The sequence below is a fragment of the Falco peregrinus genome, chromosome 5, assembly GCF_023634155.1.
Source record: "Falco peregrinus isolate bFalPer1 chromosome 5, bFalPer1.pri, whole genome shotgun sequence".
In the NCBI taxonomy this organism is placed as follows: domain Eukaryota; kingdom Metazoa; phylum Chordata; class Aves; order Falconiformes; family Falconidae; genus Falco; species Falco peregrinus.
In genome coordinates, this window is record NC_073725.1 from 6,821,511 (window position 1) to 6,848,198 (window position 26,688).

General features: G+C 41.7%; 1 protein-coding gene across 3 annotated transcripts in view; it reads right to left on the reverse strand.

The window, feature by feature from the left end:
* Nucleotides 1-24,169, reverse strand: part of SCRN1 (secernin 1) — a 38,262-nt gene extending 14,093 nt beyond the window's left edge. The window contains exons 1-3 of one of the 3 annotated variants that reach the window (XM_055803786.1): nucleotides 24,000-24,169; nucleotides 13,388-13,547; nucleotides 1,715-1,896 (exon numbers count right to left, since the gene is read on the reverse strand). In XM_055803786.1, coding sequence (XP_055659761.1) covers nucleotides 1,715-1,896; nucleotides 13,388-13,546 — 341 coding nt within the window. In that variant the 5' untranslated portion in view covers nucleotide 13,547; nucleotides 24,000-24,169. Of the gene's footprint in view, nucleotides 1-1,714; nucleotides 1,897-13,387; nucleotides 13,548-13,816; nucleotides 13,987-23,999 lie in introns of those variants that run through there. The other 2 variants (XM_027777205.2, XM_055803787.1) reach the window with 2 other exon arrangements.
* Nucleotides 24,170-26,688: the final 2,519 nt, after the last annotated feature.

Genomic DNA, 26,688 nt, shown 5'->3' on the forward strand with positions numbered 1-26,688 from the left:
ATCTCCTGATTTGCTAGTGTGGGTAAATCCAGAGCTGCTGGATGACATATATATTTGAATGTTAAAACAGTATTTTGAGACTGCAATAACTGTGACCAAAACAAGCTGAACTTTGCATCTAAACCAATGGTTTATTCAACTTTCAAATGGATGGCAGTAGGAGGGAAAAAATAGAGGTAGAGCTTGGCAAGTCACCTAACATATCCTCTTTCTTGACAAAAGCTTGTCCTACACGTTTTCCCAAAAGAGCCCTCAAGTCCATTTGGTCTCCCTTGATGCAACTCACTAGTCCTCCTAGGTACAACTTCTCCACGGATTCTTTTAGTAATACAGAGTTTAGAGAAAATACCAGAGAGAAACACAACCCCAGTTCCCTCATGAATTTCTCATTGGTGAGGTTCTATAGATCTCTGATCATATTTCCCATTTCCACTGCATTTTCTCCAGCTGGCTCATATTCCTCTTGATCTATGGTAGCCAGAACCAGATACTGTATTTCTGCAGAGACATCATTACAGAACGTTTACAATTACAGTTTCAGGCAGCTATGCACCTAACAACAATTTATTCTAACTCATGCTTCCCAGCTTGCTTATGAGAATGCCTTCTAAGATCTTAATGCCCTCTTAAAAGTCAAGGTATCTATTTCCTAATCTCTATCCATAAAATTTGTTAACTCTTGACAAGAGTAAAGTAGAATGGTTTGACAGGAGTTTTCTTGACTGTTATTATTGCACATTTATCAATTCCTTGATATTTAAGTGGGTTTCTTCCCCTTCAGGAACTGAGGTTAATCTGTCTATAAACACAACTCTTTTTAACTCTATTTATAGCCACAACATTTAACCTTTTCCAGTCATCCAGAACATCTCTCATCTTTCACTGCTTCTCAAGAAAGAATGAGAATTTGCCTGAAATTGGTTCAGCCTGCTCATGAAGTATCCTAGGGCAAATTCCAGCAGGGCCACCGGGTCTAACACTGATTCATTTAAACAGTTGATGTTCTGTTCCATCTTCAATTAAATTAAGTGCATTTGCTCCCTTTCTCTTTGCAGTAACTTTGCACCATTACCTTTTATTCTTTCATTTTCAGCTTTCTTCCCCCACCCAAACCTCCTTTAAATTCTCTCCACTATAAAATCAGCATGCAGGTTCAGACTTACAGTGCAGCACAAGCCTTTTACGCAGACAGCCTTCAATGAACAGACTTACCAGAGTTTGCTTGCCAGCATTTAAATAAGAGCAATGGTTTGCATTGGAATGCATGGGCTGAAGTGAGGCATAATACTTTGTTTATGCCTACAGTTGGCTACAAGCCCAGGATAAGCTTTCTAGGTCAAAGTAGGCTGTCGTAAAGTGGGGGAGAATGAAGGGTACACCAGCAATCTGATGTTACAAATTAGTTAGCAGTTCCTTAGTAACAGTCTAGTAATTTCTCTTACCCTGTCAGAACAGCCACTGCTAGACCATAGGGTAGGTAGACAAGGCAGATTTAGTGAAGCCACATTAGACTGGTACATACTTGGAGCCAAATCTAGATTCCAAGTGTTTTTATGTGTTAACTCAGCTGTGTCTAGAGCTCTGCCTAGACAAGTCTCCTGCTCGTGTTGTTTCAACATCTCCTAATGACAACACTACAAAGCTGTTACCCAGTATCATCACCATCTCAACCTTTCGTGTTTGAAAGGCTGGTCAAGCTCGGCAAGCCACCCACCTGACAAGATCCATTCCAAGCAAGGCTTCAGATTCAGAAGCGGGTTCTCTGGTCACGACGGCTTCATTAGCTACACAGACTCCATGCTCGTTAGCTCCCATTTCTGCCCCCCAAAGCCAGGAGGGCCTGCTCAGCACAACAGCATGAGTCTTCGGCACCTGCTCAATCTCAATATATGTGCACTGCAGAAAAAGCAGGAAGAGAAAAAGCAAAACAATTCCAAGCACTTTAATGTTGTGACTGAAGTAACACAAAACTTCAAGATACAGACAGACACGTTATTTTAAAAAGTCCATGTCTTGTGTACGAGCAGGGAATTTTCTTAAACATTTAAATGTCACGTTTGAACCTTTACATCCTTACATTCCAAGTCTGGGAAAATACATCTCTTGATAGCTGCAGGCTTTGAAGAGTCACGCAGAACCCAAATGCTAGAATCAAGTGGAAAGCAGCAGCAGACAGACTTACTGTTGCAGTAAAGAAATACAGGTGTTTGTACATAGTAACAACATCAAACCACTCTATCTCATCTAATCACAACCCCCTGTACTTAAAGTACATACTGTAACTATGTTAACTGGACGAAGTACATCAGAAGGCTCCCCCTTCTCCCCTGCTGCCTCCCCTACACCTGCCACCAGGACTTGGACTGCCAGTAGAAATTAAAAACCAAAAAGGCACGACTTGAAAAGATTCAGTGGAATACTTTTATAAACAGTCACAGGAAACAGAACACAGGCATTGGTTTTGCTTAAAACTGATGTTTCAGCTATTTTAAATGGTCTACTGTAATCAGAGGTCTGTGGATGTACTCTGACAAGTCAAAAATATAAAGGAAGGCTGCAAAGGTCATTGAAACTGCAAGGAAGAAAGAAATTATATGTTATCTTTCAAATATATTTACTTTTCCCTTGCCCTAGGACTTAAAAACAAGCATTGTTTTCTCAGACAACATGGAAGAGAGCTTGATCTATATCAAGCCAACGACCTAATGTACAAGCCAAAGAAATTGGCTTTACATTTCACTACTGAGGTCACACTAAGCTCTTCAAGGACCAACCTCCACAGAATTTTCTTTCGAGGAAACTGAAGCTGTCTGTGGTATATATGAGACGGCTCCTAATGTCCACCATTCCTGTCATAACGCCTTTCTTGCAGAGAGTAATCTGCAACATTTTTCTGGAAGAATATTTGGTCAGAAACATCAGTGAGTAGGATGAGCAGAATAGACTTGTGGACTGAAAGTTGTTTGCCAAGAAAATAAATGCTGTGTCTACATTAAAACCTAAAGCCAAAGGAATCAGTCTGCAATTACTAGCAGTGAGAAGCTATTTTTTTTCTAACCTGTCTTTCCCCCTCTAAGGATTACATAAAAGCAGCAGCAGCAGCCTCCAGTCTCAAGCAAGATTTTTACAGTAATAGTCTATCATGCAATTTAAATGTCTAACAGGCTATCTTTGATGAGAAATGGCATTTTTTTTTGGAGTCCTTCACTCTCACCATGCAAGAAGGACACAAGAAATGAGCTCGCCACCCTCTTTAGGAATTGTGTGTGAACAGGTCAAACTCTCATCTTTCTAAAAAACCAGGCAAATTACAGGCAAAATAAGAGGATGATTTATCACGGAGGACACATGATTTTTTTTTAAAAAAAAGGCACAGACGGGGAACTCTTTCACTCCAAGGAGTTAAAAATAAAAGTAGGGACATGGTTCTCTTTTCCTTTCTGCTGCATGCTTAATTTTGATTTTTGGCTTAGGCAATAAGACCCCAACAGGGACTTACCTGCTGTATTTGTTGGAGAAAATCCCTAATATTTGACCAAGCTGTTTGAGCATGTTGTTTATATAGTAATACACTATGATTTTGTAGAGGCAGATTCCTCATCTGTGGAGGTACAACAACCTGGCACTGGCCAGGAGCTAAGATCCAACTAACGAAACTGTTTCATACAGTTTACTCTTTGCTTCATTTTCTAACCAAGCCACACCAGAGCAGACATTTCTTATCAAGACTCCCCTTTCTCCACTGGGGCTGTAAGCAAGCAAATATCATTTTTGACATTCTGTGCAGATTTTTTTCAGAGCCTTATGTCAGTGCTGTTTGGATAAGCACTTATTGCATGTGTGTGAGGGAACAGAGAGTAACTGTATTTCCTGGATGTGCAAAGGAGGAGCTGCAGCAGCAGAAAAAGAGGTTGGGCCAAGCACCTTCCCATATTACATGCGAAGATACAGCCAGAGCAGTTATCAGGGGACAGGTCTGCAGCCAGGCACACACCAGCCCTGACACAGCACATGCCTTGGCTCCCTACATCTTGTTAGTAGCCAGCTAGCTAGAGCCATTCTGCAGAGCAGCCCAGGGCATGAACATTCCCAACTCCCCAGCAGAAAGCAAAATCCTAGGTGCAGTGTGGAGGAGACTGCAGTGCTCTACAAACCCTCACTTGCATAGCTTTGTCTGGCTGAATAGCCCTATTACATGAGCTTGCTTACACTGACACTTTGACTTTCTAGAAGGAAAAATGATGAAAACACTCTGGAAAGTGACAGACTGAAAAAATGCTGAATGCCTTTTCTCTGCAAAACATATTCTGGCTATCCTTGCCACCAAACACTTATTACTTGGTGCCTCATTCCAAACCCAAGCATTTCCAAAGCTGCTATTCATTATAAAGATTTTATCGTCAATGTTAGCAGTCAAGAAAGGGGAAAGAGGTAATTGTTTGCTCCTGCTTGAAGGATCCAGAGCATGCTGAAAAAAAGTGCTTTTACTTTGTCACTATGTGATCAAGAGGCATCTCCGCACACCTCAGAATACAGCTGTCACCTTCTGTATTGCTTCTTTATATTCCCCAACCCAATGAAGAGTTAACATGGACCATATTTTTATGCTGTTATTTTCAGCTTCCATACAACTCATGTACATAGACAATGCTCAAGCTTTATTGATATAAATTGCCTTAGAAGATCTAAATAACAGAAAACTATTCCAATCTGATGGTAGCTGACAGGCCTTGTAAAACTACCATTGCCTTGACTCTTGTTCAACAATCCTTTGCCATGGTTATTGACAACGATGAAAAAGCCTTGATGAGATTTTACCTTCCCATTAGAATTATTTACTCTAGTAAGGAGAAAAGCAGGCATTCAATAGGAGTAACATATTAAGGCAGGCATTTGGTTAGTATTTGTCAATAATAGATACAAGCATCTCAAAAACTAGGGTCCAGATGTGACAAAAAATTAACTTTAAATGTAAACCTCTCACTTTTCATAAATCCATACCGCCCACCCTCCCCTTAAATAAGACCAGAAAAGTCTTCCAGATGAAAGAGTACCTTCATGCAGGAAACAGAGGAACTGGGCTGTCCACCTGTACACCCAAGGCATCAATTGTAAAGGTAGGTCAACTAAAGCCAGTCACTGGATTTGCAGTGTAGCAAACCGTTGCTACCTATTCCACAGAAATCAGAATATATGCTTATAACAGCTCAGACATGGAAAGAAAGTGGGGGAAAGACAACAGTATCCACCAAAAACCTCACTGGCCAACCTGATCTCTAGAAATGGGAATTCAGAGGATGACAAGATTTCAAAAGCAAGCACAAACCACAACCTTCCTGTCCCCTCTCCTGCACCCCACTGATCTGGCAAATCCCTCCAACACAACAGCACAGCAGCCTGTTCCACGAAGAGCTGTGCCAAACTAGGCAGTGACAAATAAACCAGACATAGCTGTGATTCTGCTTGCCACCAACCCTGTCTTTAAAATTCCTGAAGCATCCAGCCTCAGCGTTTCCTAACACTAGCATCTTTCTTTGAATATGAATGCTAAAACCAGAATAATACTGATACATTTGGTGGCAAAGGCTGTGAGTGGTGTCAGGCTCCATTGATTTGCTAGAACTCCAGCCCTGAAAGCAGCATAACTGGCATCATGCTCTGTGACAGTACATTCCCATTGGGAAACACAGAGACTTCACATACAAGAGATGCAGCCAACAGCTTTAAAAAGAATTGAGCCCGCTGAAAGTAATGACGTTTCTTTTGTTTCACTTACGGTATCAAGAAAAGAATCTTATAAAAGACAGTTCTAAGCATAGCAGAAGGCACAAACGTACCTCCCACCCTAGCTAGGGCATGCAGATACGTTGGAAGTATTCCAAACCCAGACAGGACAGTCATAAGCACAAGAGATTTCTTCTTTCATTAATGAAAAGAAACTATTGTGCAGCTTCTACTGTACTCAGGCTGCAGAAGCGCGAATCCTAGCACTGTGAGTCAGGTCATTATGAAATATCAATGAAATCACATAGGCTTCAGCCCTGGATAACAAAGGCAACAGTCAGGGAATGCTTTAGGAATAAATGATCTTTGAATTAGGGCCACAAGATTCTAGATTACAGAAGAGATTCCCCCACACCACCGTCTTATCAGATCCAGGCTCTAATGTGGCATTTACTCTTTGCTTAACTACTTCAAGCACTGCCTTACCATTGCGCGTATCTGGAAACAGGCAAAATATCTGTAACTCAAGAAGTTGCACCATGGTTGCTTTTAACCCCTTCCAAAAGAGGGATGGCAAAAATGTGATGAGGCAGTCTCACAGCCTGCCGCCTCCACGGCCATCAAGACATCAGAACTGACAGCCTGATTGGAACTGCCTAGAGAGGTGATTCCACAGGTGACATGAGCCGTCTGGGCCCTTTCATCATGGTGAAGTGGAGGACTGGAAAGCCAGAACATGGTTATTCAAGAAAGCCCTTCAGACCACCTCCTGTACTTGACAGAATGTGTTTTACAGGTAAATCTTTTGCTGCTTATTTACAGGAATAAATGCAACAGAGCTCAAAGGAATGGGAATAAACATACTCTGAAAAGAGAAATATGCAAGCAGTAGCACACGATACAGAAGATGTGGCTAGCTGATGCTGTTACCACTGCTTGCTTAGGTGCTGAGCAGTGCTAAGTATACAGCGGAAGGCACCTGGAAGATTTTGCAACACCCATTAAGCATGGCCATGACATCACCTACTAGGCAACAAAACTGTTGTGCTGCAGTGGAGGGGAGAGCCATACACCAGGATAAATCTAGCCTTGGCACATCAAGTAGTCAGCCCTAGTTCTAGTGACCACATCATCAAACCAGAATGGTCAAAAAGTCTCTCCCAGTGGCAGGACAAATCCTCAGGTATCTTTCAAAAACACACACTATCCTCGCACTTGTATCCTCATGTTGTACCCAGATATAAACAGCAGCAGCATTTACAAATACAGAACAAAACCAAATCCTGCCACAGTAGTCTCTTACTTCTTAATATGAACATTTTTTCCCTTTTTTGAGGACTCTAGTACACTTTACATAAGCTTCTGTATCTGCATACTGTTCCTAGCTGCTTCTATTCATTCTAATCAATTTGAATCTGTATGCCTCTGATCTCTAGCATATCATTTATCTTGAGCACTAAGGATAATAGATTTTATTCTAGAAAAGAATTAGAAAAGCTAGATAAAGCCAAACCGCTCCCCTGCCCAAAAGCTGAACTACAAACCCTCGGACCTATCCTAACCTACCCTATCAAGCCACCAAGGAGCCTCAGGCATGCAAGCCACAGAATGGAAAATGTGCCTAACAAGATGAAATACAAAAAAGTTGCAATAAACAAAATACCACAAAGTGCAGCAAGGCACCCAAGGCTGGTTAACACTCCCTGGAGATTATATGTCAGAGTTGATTTAGCAGTCAAGAATTCCATTCTTGTTTTTGAAGTCACAAATCTAGCAGTCTCCTGGGTGATGAGCAAAAGTAAAACTGAAATAGGGATGAAGCTTATTAATTTTTTTAAAATTGCAAGAAACAGATTTCAAAGAAGCCACCAAAAGCCCATCGGAGAGATATCCTTGGAACTCTCAGATATCCTAGGACCGATTTCTTTGTTTGGCCACTTTGAAATGCCTGACCACACACCTATTTAGCCACAACAGTTTGGGTCAAGAGGGGATAGCTGGCGGTTTTTTGCTCCACATAATTCCAGTGCTCTTCCTCTTCTATCTCTCTGTTCCAATTAAAAAACATAATTTTAAAAGAGATTAATAATAAGTAGTTCAAGCTAAGCAGTTTTGCTCTGGTAGCAGAATGCAGTGAAGGAGCAGCACTCCTATAGTAAAAACCGAGGCTCTGAGAGGCAAAAACATCCACGAGATTATGGTTCCTACCTCTGAACTGCTGCAGGCTGGTGCACTGTGCTACAAAGCAAAGTCAGACACATTAGTTCAAAGGCCAGTGGCCTGCAGTGGAGCAGAACAGAGAAAAAGCTTACATTAGCCAAGCAATACACTCCACTAAAGGCAGCAACCACTTTCTTTCTTTCATTAGTTGCTGTCTGCCTGCACCGTGGCGCTCTTCTATCTCCATGTGAAGTCTAAAGGTTAGCTTAGATATGATGGCTTGAGGTAAGCCATCTGACTGCATGTGTCACGAGACAGGCTGCTCACACAGCCAGTTACTGGGTCTCGGCTACGAGGCAAGAAAGAGCGGCTTCCTAAACTACCTGTGAATTGCAAGCCTTCAGACTACAACCTTTTTTTCTATATAGAATAAACTAAAAGTTCCATCATGGACAGAAACGTCACTGCATTTCATCAAAGTTTCCTGCCAGCCAGCACTTACCCATGGAAGTACCATAGCGGGGGTGCCAGGTTCAAGCACACAGCTGCAGTAACATGTAAGTGTGGCACTGTCAGCCTAATCTGGAGGGTTCCCAGCGAGCATATTCTTAGTAGATTCAGCTGCTGCTTGGCTTGTGTTACCAGATTCTGAACATCTTATCACCAGATATAATGCAGATAACCTAAACAGCTGGTGTAAGAGAGAATCCAAGTATACCAGAACTAAGCTGCGTCATGGGCACGATGCCTGGTGATTACTTTACAAACACAAGAATTACGATGGTTCCAGGTAATACAAAGCCAACTTTAATACAGTCAAAGTCTTCTTTCCAAGCTTTCTACCTATCTTGCAACACCAGACACAGACTCCTCAGTTAGCTTTGAGTCTTCGTGTCTGCAGTACTCAGACCAATGCACAGCCAAAAAAAAAATAATCTTACTGCTCCTCTGAAATCTCAGAGCAAGGGGATGTAGTCTTTAAAAACAAACAACCTAAACTTAAAAAAAAAGTGGGGGGGGCCGGAAATTAAGGCATTGCTGTGCTATGATATTTAGAGAAAACAATATTCCTCCTACCTCAGAGGGTTGGCTTTAAGCCTAGAAGAGTGTTTAATACCAACATATTAGAAAAATTTTGCATATTCCACAATTTGATACTTTGCTGTAGACCATCCTTTCTATTTTTCCGCTTCCACTCCTCCATAAGAAGTTGCATGCTATTAAGATAAAAGAGCTTTTACAGCTCTATACTGAAGCACGCAACCACGACTACTGTCAAAAAAAAGCCAAACAGAAGAAAGGGAAACTGATCTAAAAGAAAAAACAAATCCACGTGGAAAATCAGCTAAGAAAAAGTCATCCGCCCAAGACTTCTTCAGGAGAAAGAAAACCACAGCCAGCAGCAGGTTACTAGAGAACAGGAGAAATCTAGTCCGTAAAATCTACCATAAGACAGAGGGACTCATACGTTAACATACATACAATATGAATTCTCACTAACACATGAAAAATTCTTAAAATCCAATTCTCAGGAAATAAGAACACACTCACTTTTAGTAGAGGAATTAAAAAAAAGACCCTATTCATGCTTAAGGGAGCAATATTTCACCTGCACACACAAGTTTACTAGACTGACTGCTACAACAAGGGAGACCGCCGATCAGCATCTGCCACTGCAAAATTACAATGCAAGACAAGACCAAACTTTTGAGAAAGTTGTCACACACAAAAAACAGACCTTTATGAAAAGCCCAATTGTTCAGGGTCTTGGAAACCTGCTGACATGGACGAAAGGAATTATGTTGATGAGTTAGCACTAGGGTTACTTGTCTGGTAGATTGAGCCACAAAGATCAAGCTTAAAATGACTTGCAGCATTCACTGAATTCCTTTGTTTAACGCCCTGCCACAAACTAGCTGATAGCTGTGTCGCAGAGCCTGCCTGATTGCTTTATCACAATGATCTAGCTGAAATGCTGTGCCATTTTTGGTTACATTGTGCATCATCACATTTGCAAACATGAGCAGCACAGAATGTAAGACACTGAATTCCTGAGGGAGTCTTACGAAACAACCCATGTTGTTAGCATGTCGAAACCCACCTCTTAACAGAAGTTCAGAATGTGAGTAACAGTCATGAAGAAGTAATCAAGATTTGATACACACTGGATTACGTTACTTGCAAAGAATAGAATACAATGAAAAGTAAGTCCATCATCATTGCCCAGTGGAGGTAGAGAGACCAGTGCAAATGTACAACGTGGAATGGAGAAAAAAGCTGTTCATTTGGGGGGGAATGGGGGTAATGCTAGGGCAGACGAGAGAGAAAATTTAGTCAGAGACACAAGGTACTACTGACTTAGAAAAACAGCATGAAATTGGTCAAATCATATGGTTAATTTTCTCAGGCCTGTTTAGTTAGTTTTATAAAATGCAAGGGAAGGAAAGCTGTAGCAAAAAACCCACCCAATGACAACTGAACTGCTGGCAGTGTTAACGGGTTTTAAAGAATAAAGTAGTAATTCTGAATATGCCAAAGGCATCTAGAAGTTTTGACATTCCTCTCTACTCCCCCTATTAGCTAATTAGCTCTGACAACTTAGTACGTTTGATTAAAATGTGGATATAGCATTGCATGCCTGCTACTTCAACGTGACAAAACTGAATTCAAGCCCTTCCTTAAAGCTTTTCTTAACTTTTAGAGGTACCACTAACAGCACACAAGGAATTCAGGCTTTGCACAAGCTCTGCCTATAGGTAAGTATTCATATGTCTTAAGACAACAGCAGTCAGACACGTCCCTACAACAGGAGAAATACCTACATTTCAGCTAATTAGCAAAAACTGAAGACCACCTGTTCTGCTGCCAGAGTTAACATGTTTGAAATTGCAATCTTACTCACTAGTGCCTTTAAGTTCATGAAATAGCAAAATCTAGAAGCAAATCTAGCAGCTTAAAACTTGGGACTTTATAGAGATTTTATTGGTTGGGTCAATTTTTCACAATTCCTACAGCAAAGAGGATTGTGATACTTTTTTAAAGACCTCTGAAGTAGCCAGTTTTAAAATACAATTTTTAAAAAAGGGTTATTTCTAAGGAGAATTACCCTACAACATTGGTATTTACTAAACTTGTTTGATTGAACACTCTCTTTCTCTGAAGGTGGAAAAAAAATCTTGAACCATAAAAAAACCCTAACAAATCTGTGCTTAGGTCTGTTCAAAGGACAGCAGTTAACGGACTGTGCAAAGCTACCAGACAGCCTTTAGACCCAAGAAAACAAAATCAGTACCTCGCTTTAACCAGCTTACTCTACTCAAAATACCCTTAAGTCAAAAAAAAAAAAAGAGACATTAATAATACTTAGTGCTGCATGTGATGAAGACGCAGTGATAAGCGATTAATTGCACTACTCCCAGAGCCGCTGAAGATGCTTTTATTCTGGTAGGAAACGGGAAAAATTTCAGTGAACACCTGGAGTCTGCATGTTTCTGTACACCACTACCTCAAAACCTCAGACCAGCTAATGAATAATTAAGCAGTGGCATAGACTAGCAGAGGCCAAAGTATCCATCTAATCAGGGCTTAAGCCCATACTTAAAAAAAAAAAAAGAAAAGTTTTAGCCATGTTAGCTCATTCTTGCCCCCTGTCTAAAAGCACAACTTCACCACGTTGCAAAAAACTTTACTTTTGTTAAAATAAAAAAAATAACCAGCATTTAAGGGGAAGGCTTGCAGATACTGGTTAGCAGAATAAAACTACAAACTGCAGCGTGCCAGGCAAAGTCCTCCCTGCTTCCAACCGGACTGGCAAAAGACTCCAGTTTATGACTTAAATCTACAAAAAGCATTAAACAGGTTGATCATGCGGTGGGTGAGGGATCATAACAGATTATATACGGCTTAATTATACCCTTCAGCAAATTATGACAATCTCCGAAAGTAAGACACAGGGCAAAGAGACCAAAAGAACCAAGAACTCTAACATGAGAAGTTAGTCCTCACGATGATACAAACATTCCAGAGCAGCTTTTTGGAAGTTCTTCCACAGAAACAGAACTTTTTTTTTTATTATTTCCAGTTCTATGCAGAGCAGCTTTCCAAAAACTGCTCTTAAGTTTTCTTCTTGTCTTATTGTCACACTTGTGCTCTGTATACTAACTAGCACAGGTCTACAAGGTGCTACCAACACAGCACTGCAATTAACAGCAGTTAGTGCTTTTGGACAGGTGGAGGGGATTTCTTTATATCCAAGATTAAATTGTTTAATAACGTACAAGTTGTATGAGATGTTGATAGCCACAGGAATAAAGATAACATTAACCATTAGAAAGAACAGCACCAAATTCTCTGAAATCTGGAAGTTGCCTCACTTGAAAGACAGAATTAAAACTAGCACTGGCCTGAGGATCTCTTCTGGGGCAGTAACAATTTATCCATATAGGACCTGTAGGGATGAGACACACCAGCCTGGTGCAGAACACCTAGTGTCCTCAGCTCTCTGCACAGGGGCAGGAGGAAGCTGAATGCAGGGAACACCACAGCTCCTGCTTTCCCAGTTGCCAGCCAGGGCAAGAACCTATGGACTTTAAAAGCCCCTGACAGTAGAGATCAGGCTCTGTGTCCTCTGCTAAAATGGCTATCTACCCACATCAATCCTTGTCTTTCTTTCTGCTGCCTGTCTCTTTATTCCACTTTCACTGCACACTTTCCCCTCCTCTTGTCTTCTTGTTGCATCTGCCCCTTTGCTTCACCCTTCTACATCTGCTTATCCTTAATTTCTCCTGTCATTAAAGTGATGCTGCAGTAACATACTATAATTAAAGTAACTTTCAACAGGGTCCCTTTCAACCTACATGCATGGCATTGGTGTCCAGCTTCAGGACTCCACATTCAGTTTGGATTAGAGAGAAGCCACAGCACTGAGAACTGACCACGATGCAGGTGCCTCAGCTGCAGAACATGTCATCAAAGCCAACTGTATGTACAATAATTACGTTTGGCTTACAAAGGTTACCCTCTTGTCTTCCTTCTCTCACATTCCCTTGTTAGACCACAAGTTCTGAGGCAGAGATTTCTGGCTCCCTGTTTCGCAACATGCCTAGCACAGTCGGGCCCCATTACAACTGTCAAACAACAACGATGAATGAGAACAATTCATATGGCAAGTGACAAACTTTGAAAATTTCCTTCTAGTTCAGGTTAGCCAGGAAACTTCTCCCTTAGAAGGAAAAAGCAAGAAATTGGCTACTCTGTGCAGGCACCTGAGTTGTGAACACTTCAGCCTGCTGGAGAAAGGACAGATCATGCATTTTTCCTCAATTAAATCAGAAAGTTACATTCTGAGTTTCCCTTCCAGGGCTTTAAAAAATCCTGTCTCTACTCAAGAGAGCTATGAGTGAAGAGAACAAGGACTCCACAATCCAACAAGAAAACAAAATAGCATTCATTTCTTCCAATAATAGTTCTCTCTCACAGTTTGAACGTAACAATTCACCCTTACCTCAACTTTGCTTCCCGGATCATGAGCTGCAGCAGCAAAGTAGACCACCTCCTGTACTTCATCCCTAGGCCGTGCAGAGTTCTTTCCAAATACCACCAACCCATCTTTAGAACATGGGGGAAAGGCTACAAAGCAGTAACTCGGGGGAGCTGCAGCCATCCTGGAAAGGAATAGTAAACAAACAAAACTAGTGTTTGCTGAATTCCTAATTGCATGCATTAGAGAATCATTCAGTCTACCATTACTTGTAGCTAAGAGACAATGCATTCCCTCTATCTGTCAATTGACTGTCCAATGAGAATGGAAGAACGTATCAGTTCTGAGGAGCTTATCTAGATTTAATTAAAAAATTACAGTCATTTTCAGACATTTTTCACCCAAGCCTTGTGAATGCATAAAGAGGAGGAAAAAAAAGCAAGATAACTGTACCTTAACGAGTCTACTTAGTCCCCACAGAAAGAAGATACTCTGCACTGGAGCTGTTTGGGAACATATGACCTAGACGTATTCTGCTGACTCAGGCAAGTGCAGAGACACAGAATAATTTTAAATAATTTATTCTCTCTGCTCCTATGCAGTTTAATCTTTTAAAAAAGGAAAGAGAAAACACGTTTGAGGGATTCCGAAGGGAGGACAATGGCGTAACTGGAAACAGAACAAAGATACAGCACAATTATATCAAAAACTGTCTATTAATTTATCTACCCAGATCAGAGACAAGAGACTGAAGCACTAACTGCATTCCATTTTCTCTGCGGTTGGTCTGTATTGCTGGTCTTACCTAAAGTGAACTGACTGCGGTTTATATGTTTATGCAGGCTAATGCGAATATTCTTTAAAATGCTTATAGGATAGCACAAACAGTTTAAGGTTTTAAGTGTTTGCCATGACTATATATTAATAAAAAAATGTAAACTGTTTCAGGACTATGACACTGCTGTAGCTGGTATTGTGTACAATGCCATATCTGACATTTTTTCCACCATTCAGGGAAACTTCTGGCACCTATGCCTACAAAAGAGAAAGGTGAGTATTTATTGCTTGTTAAAATAGCACTCAACACAGATGTCTAAAGTTTCTTTGTAGATTTTATCATTGCACAAGAAATTCCAGCCCCAAAATGAACAAACATGTTCCTCTCCTCCCTCCACAATACCCTGAACAAGTGAAAATATCTGCACACATGTGGATTCCTTAGAAACAGCCAACACAATTAAAAGTTTCCTCCCCAAAGCTGCTAATTTATTTGAAGGAGAACACTGGGGGTGGGGCAAATGTGCAAAGCTGGCTTTGATCATTAATGTGGACATCTTTCAGACCATTCAAATTTGACTTTATTTGTTCAAAGCAGTCCCCATTTGAGCACGCACTTTTCAAGACTAGCAGGCTTCCAATATTTAATGGAAGAATGCCTTTTGGATAAAGGTTATAATCTATAAAGTGGTAATTGTTTGCAAAAAACACACTTAAGAGTTTGCCTACAGACTATGAACAAGTCATGCGGACACTTAACTTTGCAAAAAAATTTTCAAGAGGAGGGGCGTGTGTGTGTGTATGTGTTAAAGATGTCCTCTACCAACACAATGTGGGGTGATGAATTGTCTAGGGAACTCACACAACCTTTTAATTTAGGGAAGATTATATACAAGAATAATCATCCAATCGAATTGAAAATGCATTAGGCAGTAAATGCTTTTTTACAAACAGATTTTTGACCAGTGGGAAAGGTCAAGCTACCATAAGCTGGAATTACTTCAGCTGACAAAATACATCAGGCAGATACCTACCTACACACTTGCATATTGTGTCACTAAGTCTCAGTACATTATTGGTTCTAGACGAGTGTCTCTCAGACAGACAAGAAGACAAAGACCCATTTTTACTGCCACCCTCATCACTTGCAAGTCATCACAGCATTTGTGACTAAACTGAAATGCAACATGTAGAGCATTTCCCAAGCTTCACCGTTAATGAAACCATTTAGTATTTTGCTCTGAATCATTCCAGGTATGTATATTTATTTTGCTGTGTTGGTGATGTCAACATAACTGCTTTCCAGCACCCTAAGTGTTCACATCTGCATTCGGCTATGTTGTCATCTAGTGCTCTAAATCTGTCTTCTGATGCCTTGCCAGAGCAGCCAAAGTCTTTAATAATTTGCAGTCTTACTGTGGAACTCAGTATTCAAAAGTATTTTCTTTACTCTAAACACAAAATAAGTGGACTTATTTGAAATACATAAGGCAGCTGAAAGACATTAGATATCCAATAACCTAGAAAGAATGGTTAGTGACAGATAGTACTATTTTTTATTACATTAAGTTCTTCAACTTACACACCAAACACATTGCCAGGTAGGCTTAAAAAGATGGGAAGGAATGCTTCAGCACTGTGTTACTGAACAAACTGAAGGTACACAAGGCACACTATTACATAGCTACAGACACTAAGTGGGCAGGGTAAAAAATTAAAAACCTGTAAGTATCTAATGTTCTACAGACTCCTGAAGTCCCCCTTGGAATAAAGCAGGCTCAATAGTATTTGTGAGCGTTTTGATATTTTTTTTTCCACCCTTAAATATACCGACAGTTACTGAACCAAAAACAAATTGCCATTTTGGTACTACTTTTTAAGTATGAAATACAGTTCACTTCAGCACACAGCGTATTTCATATAGGGGGGTATATAACTGTTAAACACTGCAAGCCAAATGTTACAACCTTATACTGAAAACATGATTGTCAAAAGTGTGGGCACTGGGATCCTAAATCATGTTTCTTGAGAAGGAAGCTAGCTAGCTAGCAGTCTACTACAGTTTAAATCTACTCAGTTTGCTAGGTAGCAGTTTCTCGTAGAACCTTGTTCTGTCCATTTTAAATATGACAATGATGGCCGTTTCTCAGCTACACCCACAACCTGTGGTTGTTCAGAACACTACTGAACTTCATCTTCCTCCATCAGGTAACTAAAGCAGACCAGCTACCCATCTAAGCAGGACATTTCTACCGGCCTACTTCATTATTCTTTTTTCTTAGTTCAACTTCAGGCTGTCCTCATTCTCATTTTCATGCATTTTCCACCTCTTTGCTCTCTCACAGGGTAACATCCTGACTCAATACCAAGCAAGCATCTTCATCTACAGGTGGAACTGAACACTGTTCCTTCACAGTACTCTGATACACCAAGTTAACTTACAAAATCACCTACTGTTAATCCCTACTCTTTTTTCACAGATTATTTGCTCCTTCAATGAAAGGCAATCCTAAAAACCTCAAAGAATACCTTGTTGCCCATTTGCACAGTTCTTCACCAGAAAGCACGTTAGCATACAGGCCTGATTTTCTCTACAGATCATACCTCAGACCTACATTTCAGTGCAGTCAGAGACAAACCTACACTGTACGTCACCAGGCCCCAGATCTGACTGCAGACCATTACACTCATGGATGGGGCAGTGCAAGTTCAGAGAAACAGGGGCCATACAGTCTATTACAGGCTATATCCAAAACCATTCTGCATAAGAAAGCACTAGAAACAGACAGAGCGCTGTACATTATGCTGTACTACTACATAGTAACTGCTTAAGTTTCAGGTAATTAACAGGCATCACGCTTGGCTGACCTATAATCACAGCAGGCACAAAGGTTGGAAAACCAGTTCTGAGTAACAGCCGCAAGGTAACACACTCCACTTGCTGTGTTTTTATTTGACAAAAACGTATACTACAGGAAGAACGCAATATTTTGGTCATATTTCTTCCACTCTCCTGGTCACTATGGCACCATAGCTTAATTTGTGTCCTGACACCATAAAGAAGTTTTGTGTAACAAGTTCCTTTATTAAGATCTTTTCTCATAGTGGTAACTCTCATTTAGAGATTGTCAAGCCAAATTAATTCTGTGAATAAATCACCATTGCTGTCGATGCTCATAAGCACTCTGATGCAGCAAGGAGTAACATCACTGGTCAATGTCTGGCTCTGAATGTCACAATGTGAAACAACAGGTACAACAATTATCAGGGCCTTATAAACATGTTTGGACATCACTATTCTCCTAAAATACAGTAAACATGGAAGTCTTACTGACAGCACCACCTCAAGAAAACTAACTCTTAAGTCCTGATAGACATAAAATACTAAATTCAGTTGAAAATATCAAGATCGGCAACATTTCACTCTGGAGTATTTTCCATTTCACAGTATGAGGATCTTACAAATGCCAACATGTATTAAGAAGGGTCCCAAATCCTAATTAGAACAACTTGCACTATTACTTCCAAATGTGTCCACAATCAGACTTTCAGAGTGGTCAGAAAAGAATAAAATTGTTATTCTTTAAGTCTGTACATAAAGGTTGTGACAATCTAATGAAAGCCTCCTTTAGACGTCATTTTTCAGTTATAAAAAAAAAAAGGAACAAATATTGCTGTTACAGCAAAAGAAATGGAAAAAAGATTGCAGTATGCCATCCTCCCCTCATGATCACATGACTGTCAGAGACTGAAGCCATGCTCCTAAGAGAATAAGGACAGCCATAAATTATTCAGTGTGTTTTGGAGGTTTCCCCTAGCCCAGGAAAACTGAAATAGCTAAATATCCACAACAAAGCACTCTGAGCTTAGCAAGTCCAAACTGCCCAAAGGCTTTCATACCAACTTGCTCAAGACTTTCGGGGGTGGGGGGTGTCCAGAATAACACTGTGTACTGCTTCTCTGAAAGCTGCAACTTGGTACTAAAATTATCTTTTACAAAGTTCCAGAATTTGACTGCTACAATGAAATTACTTCTCGGGAAAATAACTTTTTCTTCCCATATCAAAGAGATATCAACCCTTTTGAAGCCAACCAATTTTCCTTGCTCACCAAAATATCCTGAGAACATTAAGCACAAAGTAATTACTAGTTTTACAAAGTCAAATTACGTGAAAACTGGCTTGCCAACAGTAGCTTCCATACCTGCTACATGTTATTTATTAAAAAAGTTACCAAAAATAAAAACTCAATATTATGAACTATCAGGTTTTGAAGGTTTTCTAGTAAGTTATTGTTCAAGCAATTCCAAAGTTTCTTTCTAAAACAGTAAAACTGCTTTTGCCAACAGCAAGTTCTTTTCTCTGCCTTTTTTCATTTGGAAAAACAAAACAATAAGTTTATAATAGAAGTGCAGCACTCACTAGGAAGCAGTGGGCAACAGAAAGGATTACTGTGAGAAAAGCGTAAAAAAAAAAAAGGGTCTGTCTTGAAATTTAACTCATGCTTATTGAACTGAACTAATATTTGCTCTTCACACACTTTTTTAACTGCTGCTAACTTAATGTCCCACAACTTTTTCCTCAAGAAAAGCTAAAGATGTCCTCAAAGTCACATATAAAACCCCCTTGGTTTTATACAAGTTAGATTAGCTGGGGTTTCTGAACTGTTAATTATGATTTATTGTTGATGTTAATTAAGATTTACACCAAATGAAAAAATTCTGAAATAGCTATTCCTACGTGTAGAGCTACACCTTTCCTGACAAGGCAGCACCATTTAGGACATGTTAATCGATGCACACGTACAAACAGTTCTGCCTTTAATAAGCTATGCAAAATTTTTGTCTCCTACACCAATATAGTCTCTTGCCTAAAAATCACCATCATGTAGACCAATACCAGACACGTAAAAGATATTACATGAGAAGTCACCTAACACTACTACAGCTCCTCTCCACAAGAAATCAAAACAATGCTCAAGCAGCTATTAAGGAAGAAAAGTTCAATGAGACCAAGCAGTCAGCACTGACAACAGACAAGCACTCACCTCATGTTACTACGAGTAGAATTTAACTGTAAAATTTGCCTTGTATTGGTATGATTTGACTCACAAGCTGGCAAAACTTCAGCTTGATCAAGCCAAATCTTTACCTAACAGCATAACTGCTGCATTCATTATTCAGCATAGCTAGGTTAACAAGTCTTCAGCATGGATGGAAACACGAACACGCTTTGCTTTCATTCAGCTTAGTGAGGCTGCATAGCTACATCACACAAACTCGTCTTCCTAACATTTTCTACATTTGTCTTCAAGTTTTGTTGGCTTAACTGTAGAGCTTTCTGAAGCACAGACATAACCCAAAGCATTGTACAGGGTGAGGTCTAAATGTCTCCTAACCCTGTTTTTCAAGCACACCTGTCACGGTCCTAAATAACCTGCTGTTAATGCTGGCGATAATCAACATCATGTTTTCAAGCCAGTGTGGATGTCCACAAAAAACAAGGGTGGGAGGGTTAACACTGGAGTTTCATCTCAGACCTCCACAGCAATTTGGTCAGAACGCCAGTTTTAACTGACCACAAAGCCTAATTTTTCCACCCACGCTTTCTACAGTTTCTTCAAATTAAAGCTGTTCTGGAACAGGTGCCATAGGTACCAGAAATACAGAGGCTGCTAAATGCCTTGCTGTTAAGTTCTGAGTGTATTCTGGTGATGACAGCATTTTCTTTATCGTTTATGTTGCATAAGAGATTTGAGCTGATTTTAAAGTCCAGAGAACGCATTAAACCTTTTACAAAGACATACAATTTGTTTCTGTGTATTAAACAATGATTCTTCCTCACTCTATTTTGAGCTTTTATAAAACAGAAACCCAGCTGTGCTAATACTTCTGAACTATTTCAGTAATGTTTTAAGATTTCAGTATATCTGTTTTCATTGCTACCAGAAAGGGTAAATGGCCTAACCTGCAAGAAACATTTACAATGAAAAAGTGAGAGGCAGCAATCTGAACAAGAGTCCTCAGATCTGGATCAAGGCTGCCTCATTAGGAAGGGAAGAATATACTGAACAGGCCACACCTTATTTATTTTTTTCTCAACTCTTCCATATTTTTAACAGGGTGGCAGAAGAAAGGTCAGTTACAACTGTGAAAACTTTGTTCAGGGTTCAGTTGTTGGTTTTGAACCTTTATTTTAACTTTCAAATTAAGATGTTTCCTGTGCCTGAGACAAGCTTGTATTTCCATTTACGAATAAAGCCTAGTGTCTCATGCAGAGACATGTGATCTCTGCATCCTGCAGAAAAGCAGTGTTTCCAAAAACAGAAGTGAAAAGCAAAATTCATTCAGCTGCAGAACAAAGACAGCAAACTAAAAGGCACAATAATAATATTGTTCCCATCTTAGGAAACACTGAAAGGTTATTTTTTTAATTGACAATTTGGACAGTTTTAATGCATGACTTACCAGGAGAGAGGAAGGTTGCATTTATTAAGAAATTAGAAAGCAGAGACTGTTCCTGAATATAAAGCACAAAACCATGCCAAATCTCCATGTCCCTATGGTTTGGACATTTCATTACTAGACCATAGTCGAACTGTTTGACTCTTTTCTTACCAGCAAGAGATGATGATACCAGTTTACCAATTGAAGGTGCCAAGCTCAACTTTGCCTCTGTCCCTCTAAGCTGTGTCTGAAAAGGTATCTAAGAGAAGTTATCAGCAGCTGAAACTTAGTAAGTCATTCTCAACTATTCTCATGGTGGCTTTTTGGTTTTGTTTTTTACATTAACTTCATACCGAAAATTTTACAGTAACTTGCTCAAAATAAGCCACATCTCAAAACTTCTAGTCAGTGATTTGGGACAGCCCTCTTCTCCACTAAGTTTACTTTTATTTTTTAATTACAAGTAGCAGCAATTCTTTACACAGGCATAAAATCAAGTTGCACTTCAAAGCTTCCCTAAGCAGTACGCCCCCTTCAGTCTCATTTAACTGAACAAATGCCTAACAAGCCTGGAAGGAATTGAAAATATTTCCTTTGCTCTATGTGGGAAAATTTGGAATATTGCTAGCAATAACTGCCAGATTTCTTAAGATTGTCTAATAAATTAGATACTGGCTATCAAATGAGCATGGTAACACTCTTCAGAATTCAAAGTCCTAACAAATGGTAAGATTTCACCTGTTACAAAAGTTTACAGTCCCTTGAGCAACCAGTTCCATTTCAATTGTCTAACACACTCTCATCCAACCTTTCAAAGTAGGCACCTGCCAAAGGAAGACAGGATTTTTTGCCTCAAGTAATGTGAATTATGTTAATGAAAACGTAGTTCTATTTAAAAATAAATCAGGGTCAGTCATCCAGAAGACAACAGATTTCAGTCTCATTTCCATCACAGGCTGTGCATGCAAGGAAAATTCATTACTTATACAGACTTTTCACTGAGTGGATGTCAATGCACTTAATTAAGTCTCCAAGCAGTCACAGAACTCTATTCTTTTTGTAGCTGCTAGTCCAGCCTGCAGTCTAAGGTCATATTTGTAACAATCTCCATTTTGTAGAGAAGCACCTGTTTTCCTGCTTTTGTCACTAGGGCACAGACCCTTGTTAGGAGATGCTGGCATCTAAAACATCTCTGTACAACACACAACTTCATAATGAGAAGTCGCTAACTGCTGCATAATACTCAGCCACACAGCTTATCCTCTTTGTAAAGAGCCAACAGAATCCAGTTTTGCCATTCAGTTAGGTCTTCATCACTGCACGGGAGAGATGGTCTGCCTCTACACAAAACTGGCTAATACACACTGACTGGCAGTCATTTCAAATTAACAACATCATTATGTTAACAAGGAGTAAAATAACAAGCACCAAAGTACCTTGCTGGACGTCTCAGTTTAGTTTAAAATACAACCTAAACCACCAGCAAGCACTGCAATACTAGCAATAGAGTTTGAAAATGTTAGGATGTATTGCAACACACTGTGGCAGAAACCAGCCACTTGGGCACCTTACAGACAGGCAAGTATAGACAGCAATCCCGTGCGATTTCTCATTCCACTGAATTTATGGGAAGAGAAGGCCAACACACTAGAGGGATGATGTCCAGCTTCATAACTCTCCAACTCCATAACAGACAAAGAAATCCTTACTGGAAGCTTCTAGCATACACTTTCCCCTCGTGGAAGCTGCATAAAGCATCCACAGTTGATGACTTCTGAAGGAGAGGGTGGAGAGCCAAATTCAATACCCTTTACCAAAAATACCAAACTCAAGAATAAATAACCAGAGCTTAAGCCATGCCCTATTCTACCAGGAAAAGTTACAAACGTCTTCCAAAAAAGGAAGTTACCATAAATAACTCAAACTCTTAAGCATCAGAAATACTTTTCTAGGGAGGACTATCAATAAAGGATTTACATCCACCACATCTGCCTCAGTGTAACACCTTTCTTTTCAGACTGTCTATGTAAGCTCTGGGATGTAAACTGCTTGGAAAAGTTCACAGCACTATGAATAGCTTACGTTAACTTTAGTCTTGATTCATCTCAAATCAGTGGAAGTCCTGTGTTCACAGAAATCCACTTCCTAATTGTATACAATTGAGGGTTTGTTTTGAGAGTTCTTTTTTCTTTGGCTTAAGGGTTTGGGGTGCATGATTAGGGATGCTTAAATCCCTAATTCTAAACCAGCTTTTAGACCAACAGTTGATACTGTAACAGTCTATAACCAAACGAGTCAGTCACTCCACTTCCCACAAGTTCATGAATTTATTATCTTCTAAACTTCTGAGTAAATTCGGCACACTCAGATAATCAGCATCACAGAATTTACCAAGCGTACTGCAGCACAACCACTTCTCTGAGATTATTAAAGTTTCATGTCTTAAAGGTATGGGCGGCTTTACCCAGTTCTGAGAATATTTTTCATAAGAATAGATTTATACATAGGCACACTCACAGGATCAGGGCCCTAACAAAGCTGTCTTCTGTTTGAGATGCTGGTGTAATATGATTTTTTTCCCCTCTAATTACCAGTACCAGAGAAAATGTTTTGTGCTCTGGTTTGTTTGCGGTTTTTTGTTTTTTTAAACACAGGTTAACCATAGCCTTTAGTATTACTAGCACAAATAGAGATCTCAGATTCGTAGACTCTTGCAGGAAGGTATGTCTGCCCATCAGCCCGCTCAAGTGAACAAAACCATTGCATACCTACCTGAGTGTAACAGTATGCTTAGAAATGCACAGGAAGGCATCTAGATTTCAAGGTGACTATATGAAAAGGCACCTTCAAAAAAATCTTTAAAGAGCAAAAGGCAAAGGCAGCTGCTAGTAGGGAGGGCAGCCAGGGAAGACAGAGACCGGAGACCCCTGCTTCAAGCTGGATGGCAAGGGACAGCCGGGGACGGCATTTGCCGATGCCAGCCCCCAGCACGAAGCCGGCCCCCCGCCGCGCTCCCCAGCCGCCCCGCCGCGGCCCAGCCCCGCCACCCCGCGGGCCGGGGGAGGCCTCGGGGCAGCCATGTTACGCGGTGCCCGCAGCCCCCGCCCAGGGCGGCGCGGTGCCTCCCGCCGGAGCAGGTGCGCGGAGGCGCCAGGGGCATCGCCGCCAGGGGACATCGCCCGCACCGACTCCGGGAAACCGCCTCTGCGCCATCGTCCCCCGCCATCCCCGGCGGCGCCCTCCCTGCCGCCGCCCGGCGCTGACGGGGCGAACCCGCCGGCCAGGCTGCCGCCCGCAGACCCCGCACCCCCCCCCGCCGCGCAGTGAGACACCGGCCCAGTCCCCCCGCTCAGAGAAGGACGGGGAGACGCCGCCCTGCCCTGCCCCGCGGCGTTACCGGCACCGTTACCGTACCTCAGCGCGCCTCGCCCTCCGCTCCGCTCCGCTCCCCTCAGCCTGGCGGCGGCCCCTGCCGGTGGGAGCAGCGCGGCGCGCGGCCCCCTCCCCCCTGCGCGCGCAGCCGCCGCCGAACCGCTCCGCGCGGCGAGTCCCGGCCCGTGCGGCGGCGCGCGGCTGTGCTGCGGCCCGTGCGCGCCTGGGTCAGCGCCCCGCTCCGGCGGCGTCTGAGGGGGGCGGGGGTGCCCCGCCGGCACCGCCCGTGCTGGCGTTTCCCCGCGGAGCCGGCCCGCTGCCCTGGTGACATCAGCCCTTCCCTTCCTGGGGTCTTCCGACGCCCCCGTGAGAGAGGGCGCGGAGCCGGGCTGCTGGCGGGCGCCTGCGACCCTCAGGGCGAGGAGCGATGGCCGCCGGTGCCTGGGTGGGTGGCTGGGTGGGTGCTCCCTCAAACACCGTGCCAAGGCGGTGGCCCTGAAGCGTGAGGACAGGCAAAGTGCCAAAAAGAGGCATCCATGTTCCACACGCGTAAGGGGAGAGTGGCACGTAGAGGGAGAGCGGCACACGCGTCGTCCCTCAGCCCATCTCAGGACCAAGAAGGGGCACAGGCACTCGCTTCACGTTAGGCGGTGGAAGAGAAGGAGCTCGTTTACTCAGCGTTAGTCATACAGCAGGATGGGCGACATGCGTACCTCTTGTCACACACGGGGCGAGCCTAGGAAGTAAAGATAGGTAACGTAAAGCCTGGCTGCTCCCTCACGAACCAGTCAAACTGCCGGGTAAGAAGTCCACCAAACTTTTTGTAAAGCTGAAGGGATGACCTCACGGTCACGGTTGGCTCCTGCCCCTCCGGCAGCTGAACCCCTGGGGACCTCTCAGCTGTGCTGAGCACCAGCACTCGCGAGGCCCTGAGGCGGCCCAGCCCTGTGAGGCCCCACGCAGGGCCATGTGCCGCAGCACGTGGGGCAGGGGCCTGCGCCGTTTGCCAAACCACCCAAACGGGGCTGGCCCACCTGCTCCATCCTCTGCCCGCAAGGTGGGCCTCCATGCAGAGGTGAAAATAGTTTCACGGCTAGGTGTAATCATGCACGTCCCCAGCTACCCAGGTAAACTGCACTGGTTTAGGAAAACAAACGTGGTTTGCTGTTACAAGGCAGCACCTTTACATTTCTACCTCTCTTCAAGGAAAAGAGCCTTGCTGCACACTACACCAATGCGTATTTCAGACCAGGCACTTAGTACGGAGAAAAGATTGCCAAATACGTTTGATGGAAAGATGGGAAGGTTAAAAGGAAGCTGGGGAGGATGTCAGAAAGGCAAGGCTGAGCCAGTAGGTGGAACAAAGAGCATTAGAAACTAGAGTGTTTCAGCGTAAGAGCAGGAACAAGTAAGGATGTTAGGTTAGCGCAGCAGCGTGGAACTTGGGGAAGGCACAGAAAATACAGAAATCTATGAAAGAACTTTGTACCTATGTCCTAGAGATTTATTCTCAGCTGTTGCCTCATTTCACAGGTTTTAATGCTTTTTGCCAGCAGAACTAATTACCTGAAAGTACCCTGTCAGCATGTCCTCCATAGTGCTACACAACTTGGTGGTCAGAGTTGGGTTCCTCCAGATATTTGCTTTTCTTCCTATCTGTTCAGGACCCTAACTCACTAACATGGGCCAAGTCAGCCTGACGAGTTTGCAGAACCAATTGCCCCAAAAAGCACAGGACTGATAGTCACTCCAAATCTCAGTTAGTATTAGGCATCGTGCTCTTCTACAAGGTAGGAATCTACACTATTTTTAATTATATATTAATTAAAATTATTGTTTCATATATTATATATATATAATCTAATAATTAAATATCACGCTGCTTATTAGATCAGTAGATCTAGTTTAGTAATCCGGCAAAGGAAAAACAAAAAGCCACACAGAATGTGCTTATAGGACTCTATACAAGAAGAAAATTTAGAAGGAAAAATCCTGGAACCAGATGCAGCAAAAAGAATTTCCTCTCATGACCACAAGCAGCAGAAGTATCCATAGGTCTGTGTGTGTTCAGAAATTATGGATAAGCTTTGGACACTGTTGCTGTCGGCCTTAACTGCAGACCAGAAGCTACAACTTCATTATATAACCAAAAGAGGAAATAATTTGCTGTTCCCAGTCTAAAGCTCAGTGAACGTGAACTATCATGGCATCTGCACCTTTTGGGGGTGTATCAGTAACCTGAATAGGGACTAATTTGTAAGTCATTACTTAGGCTTAATGGTTTTGATTAAAAAGCATGGCTGATCATTAACAACATGTAGCTTAAAGTACATAATAGAAGATCTTAGGGCAAGACATTTGTTTTCCTGTGCTATCAGTTTGCTATCATCAGAATTACAGTTCAACGTGGCTTACAATAGAAAAAATGCTGGATATCTCCTACTTAAAATATCTACCTGAAAGGTGATTTGAATCACTGAGAAGCTGAAAAATCTGTACAAATTTAATTGTAACAACTTCAGTTGAACACAGCAACCCAAATTCCTTGCTTTGGAGTTACATCAAGGATGAACTGCGTCAGAGGCAGCTTGCTTCTTAGAATCAGAAACATAGCCGATGAAAAGAGCAGGTGCAATTTAAAAGCCGGTTTAAATTATATCCTATAACACACCACTTACATTACCCATATTATGCTCACTTAGATGACTAAGTCTATTCTCTAATTACACTG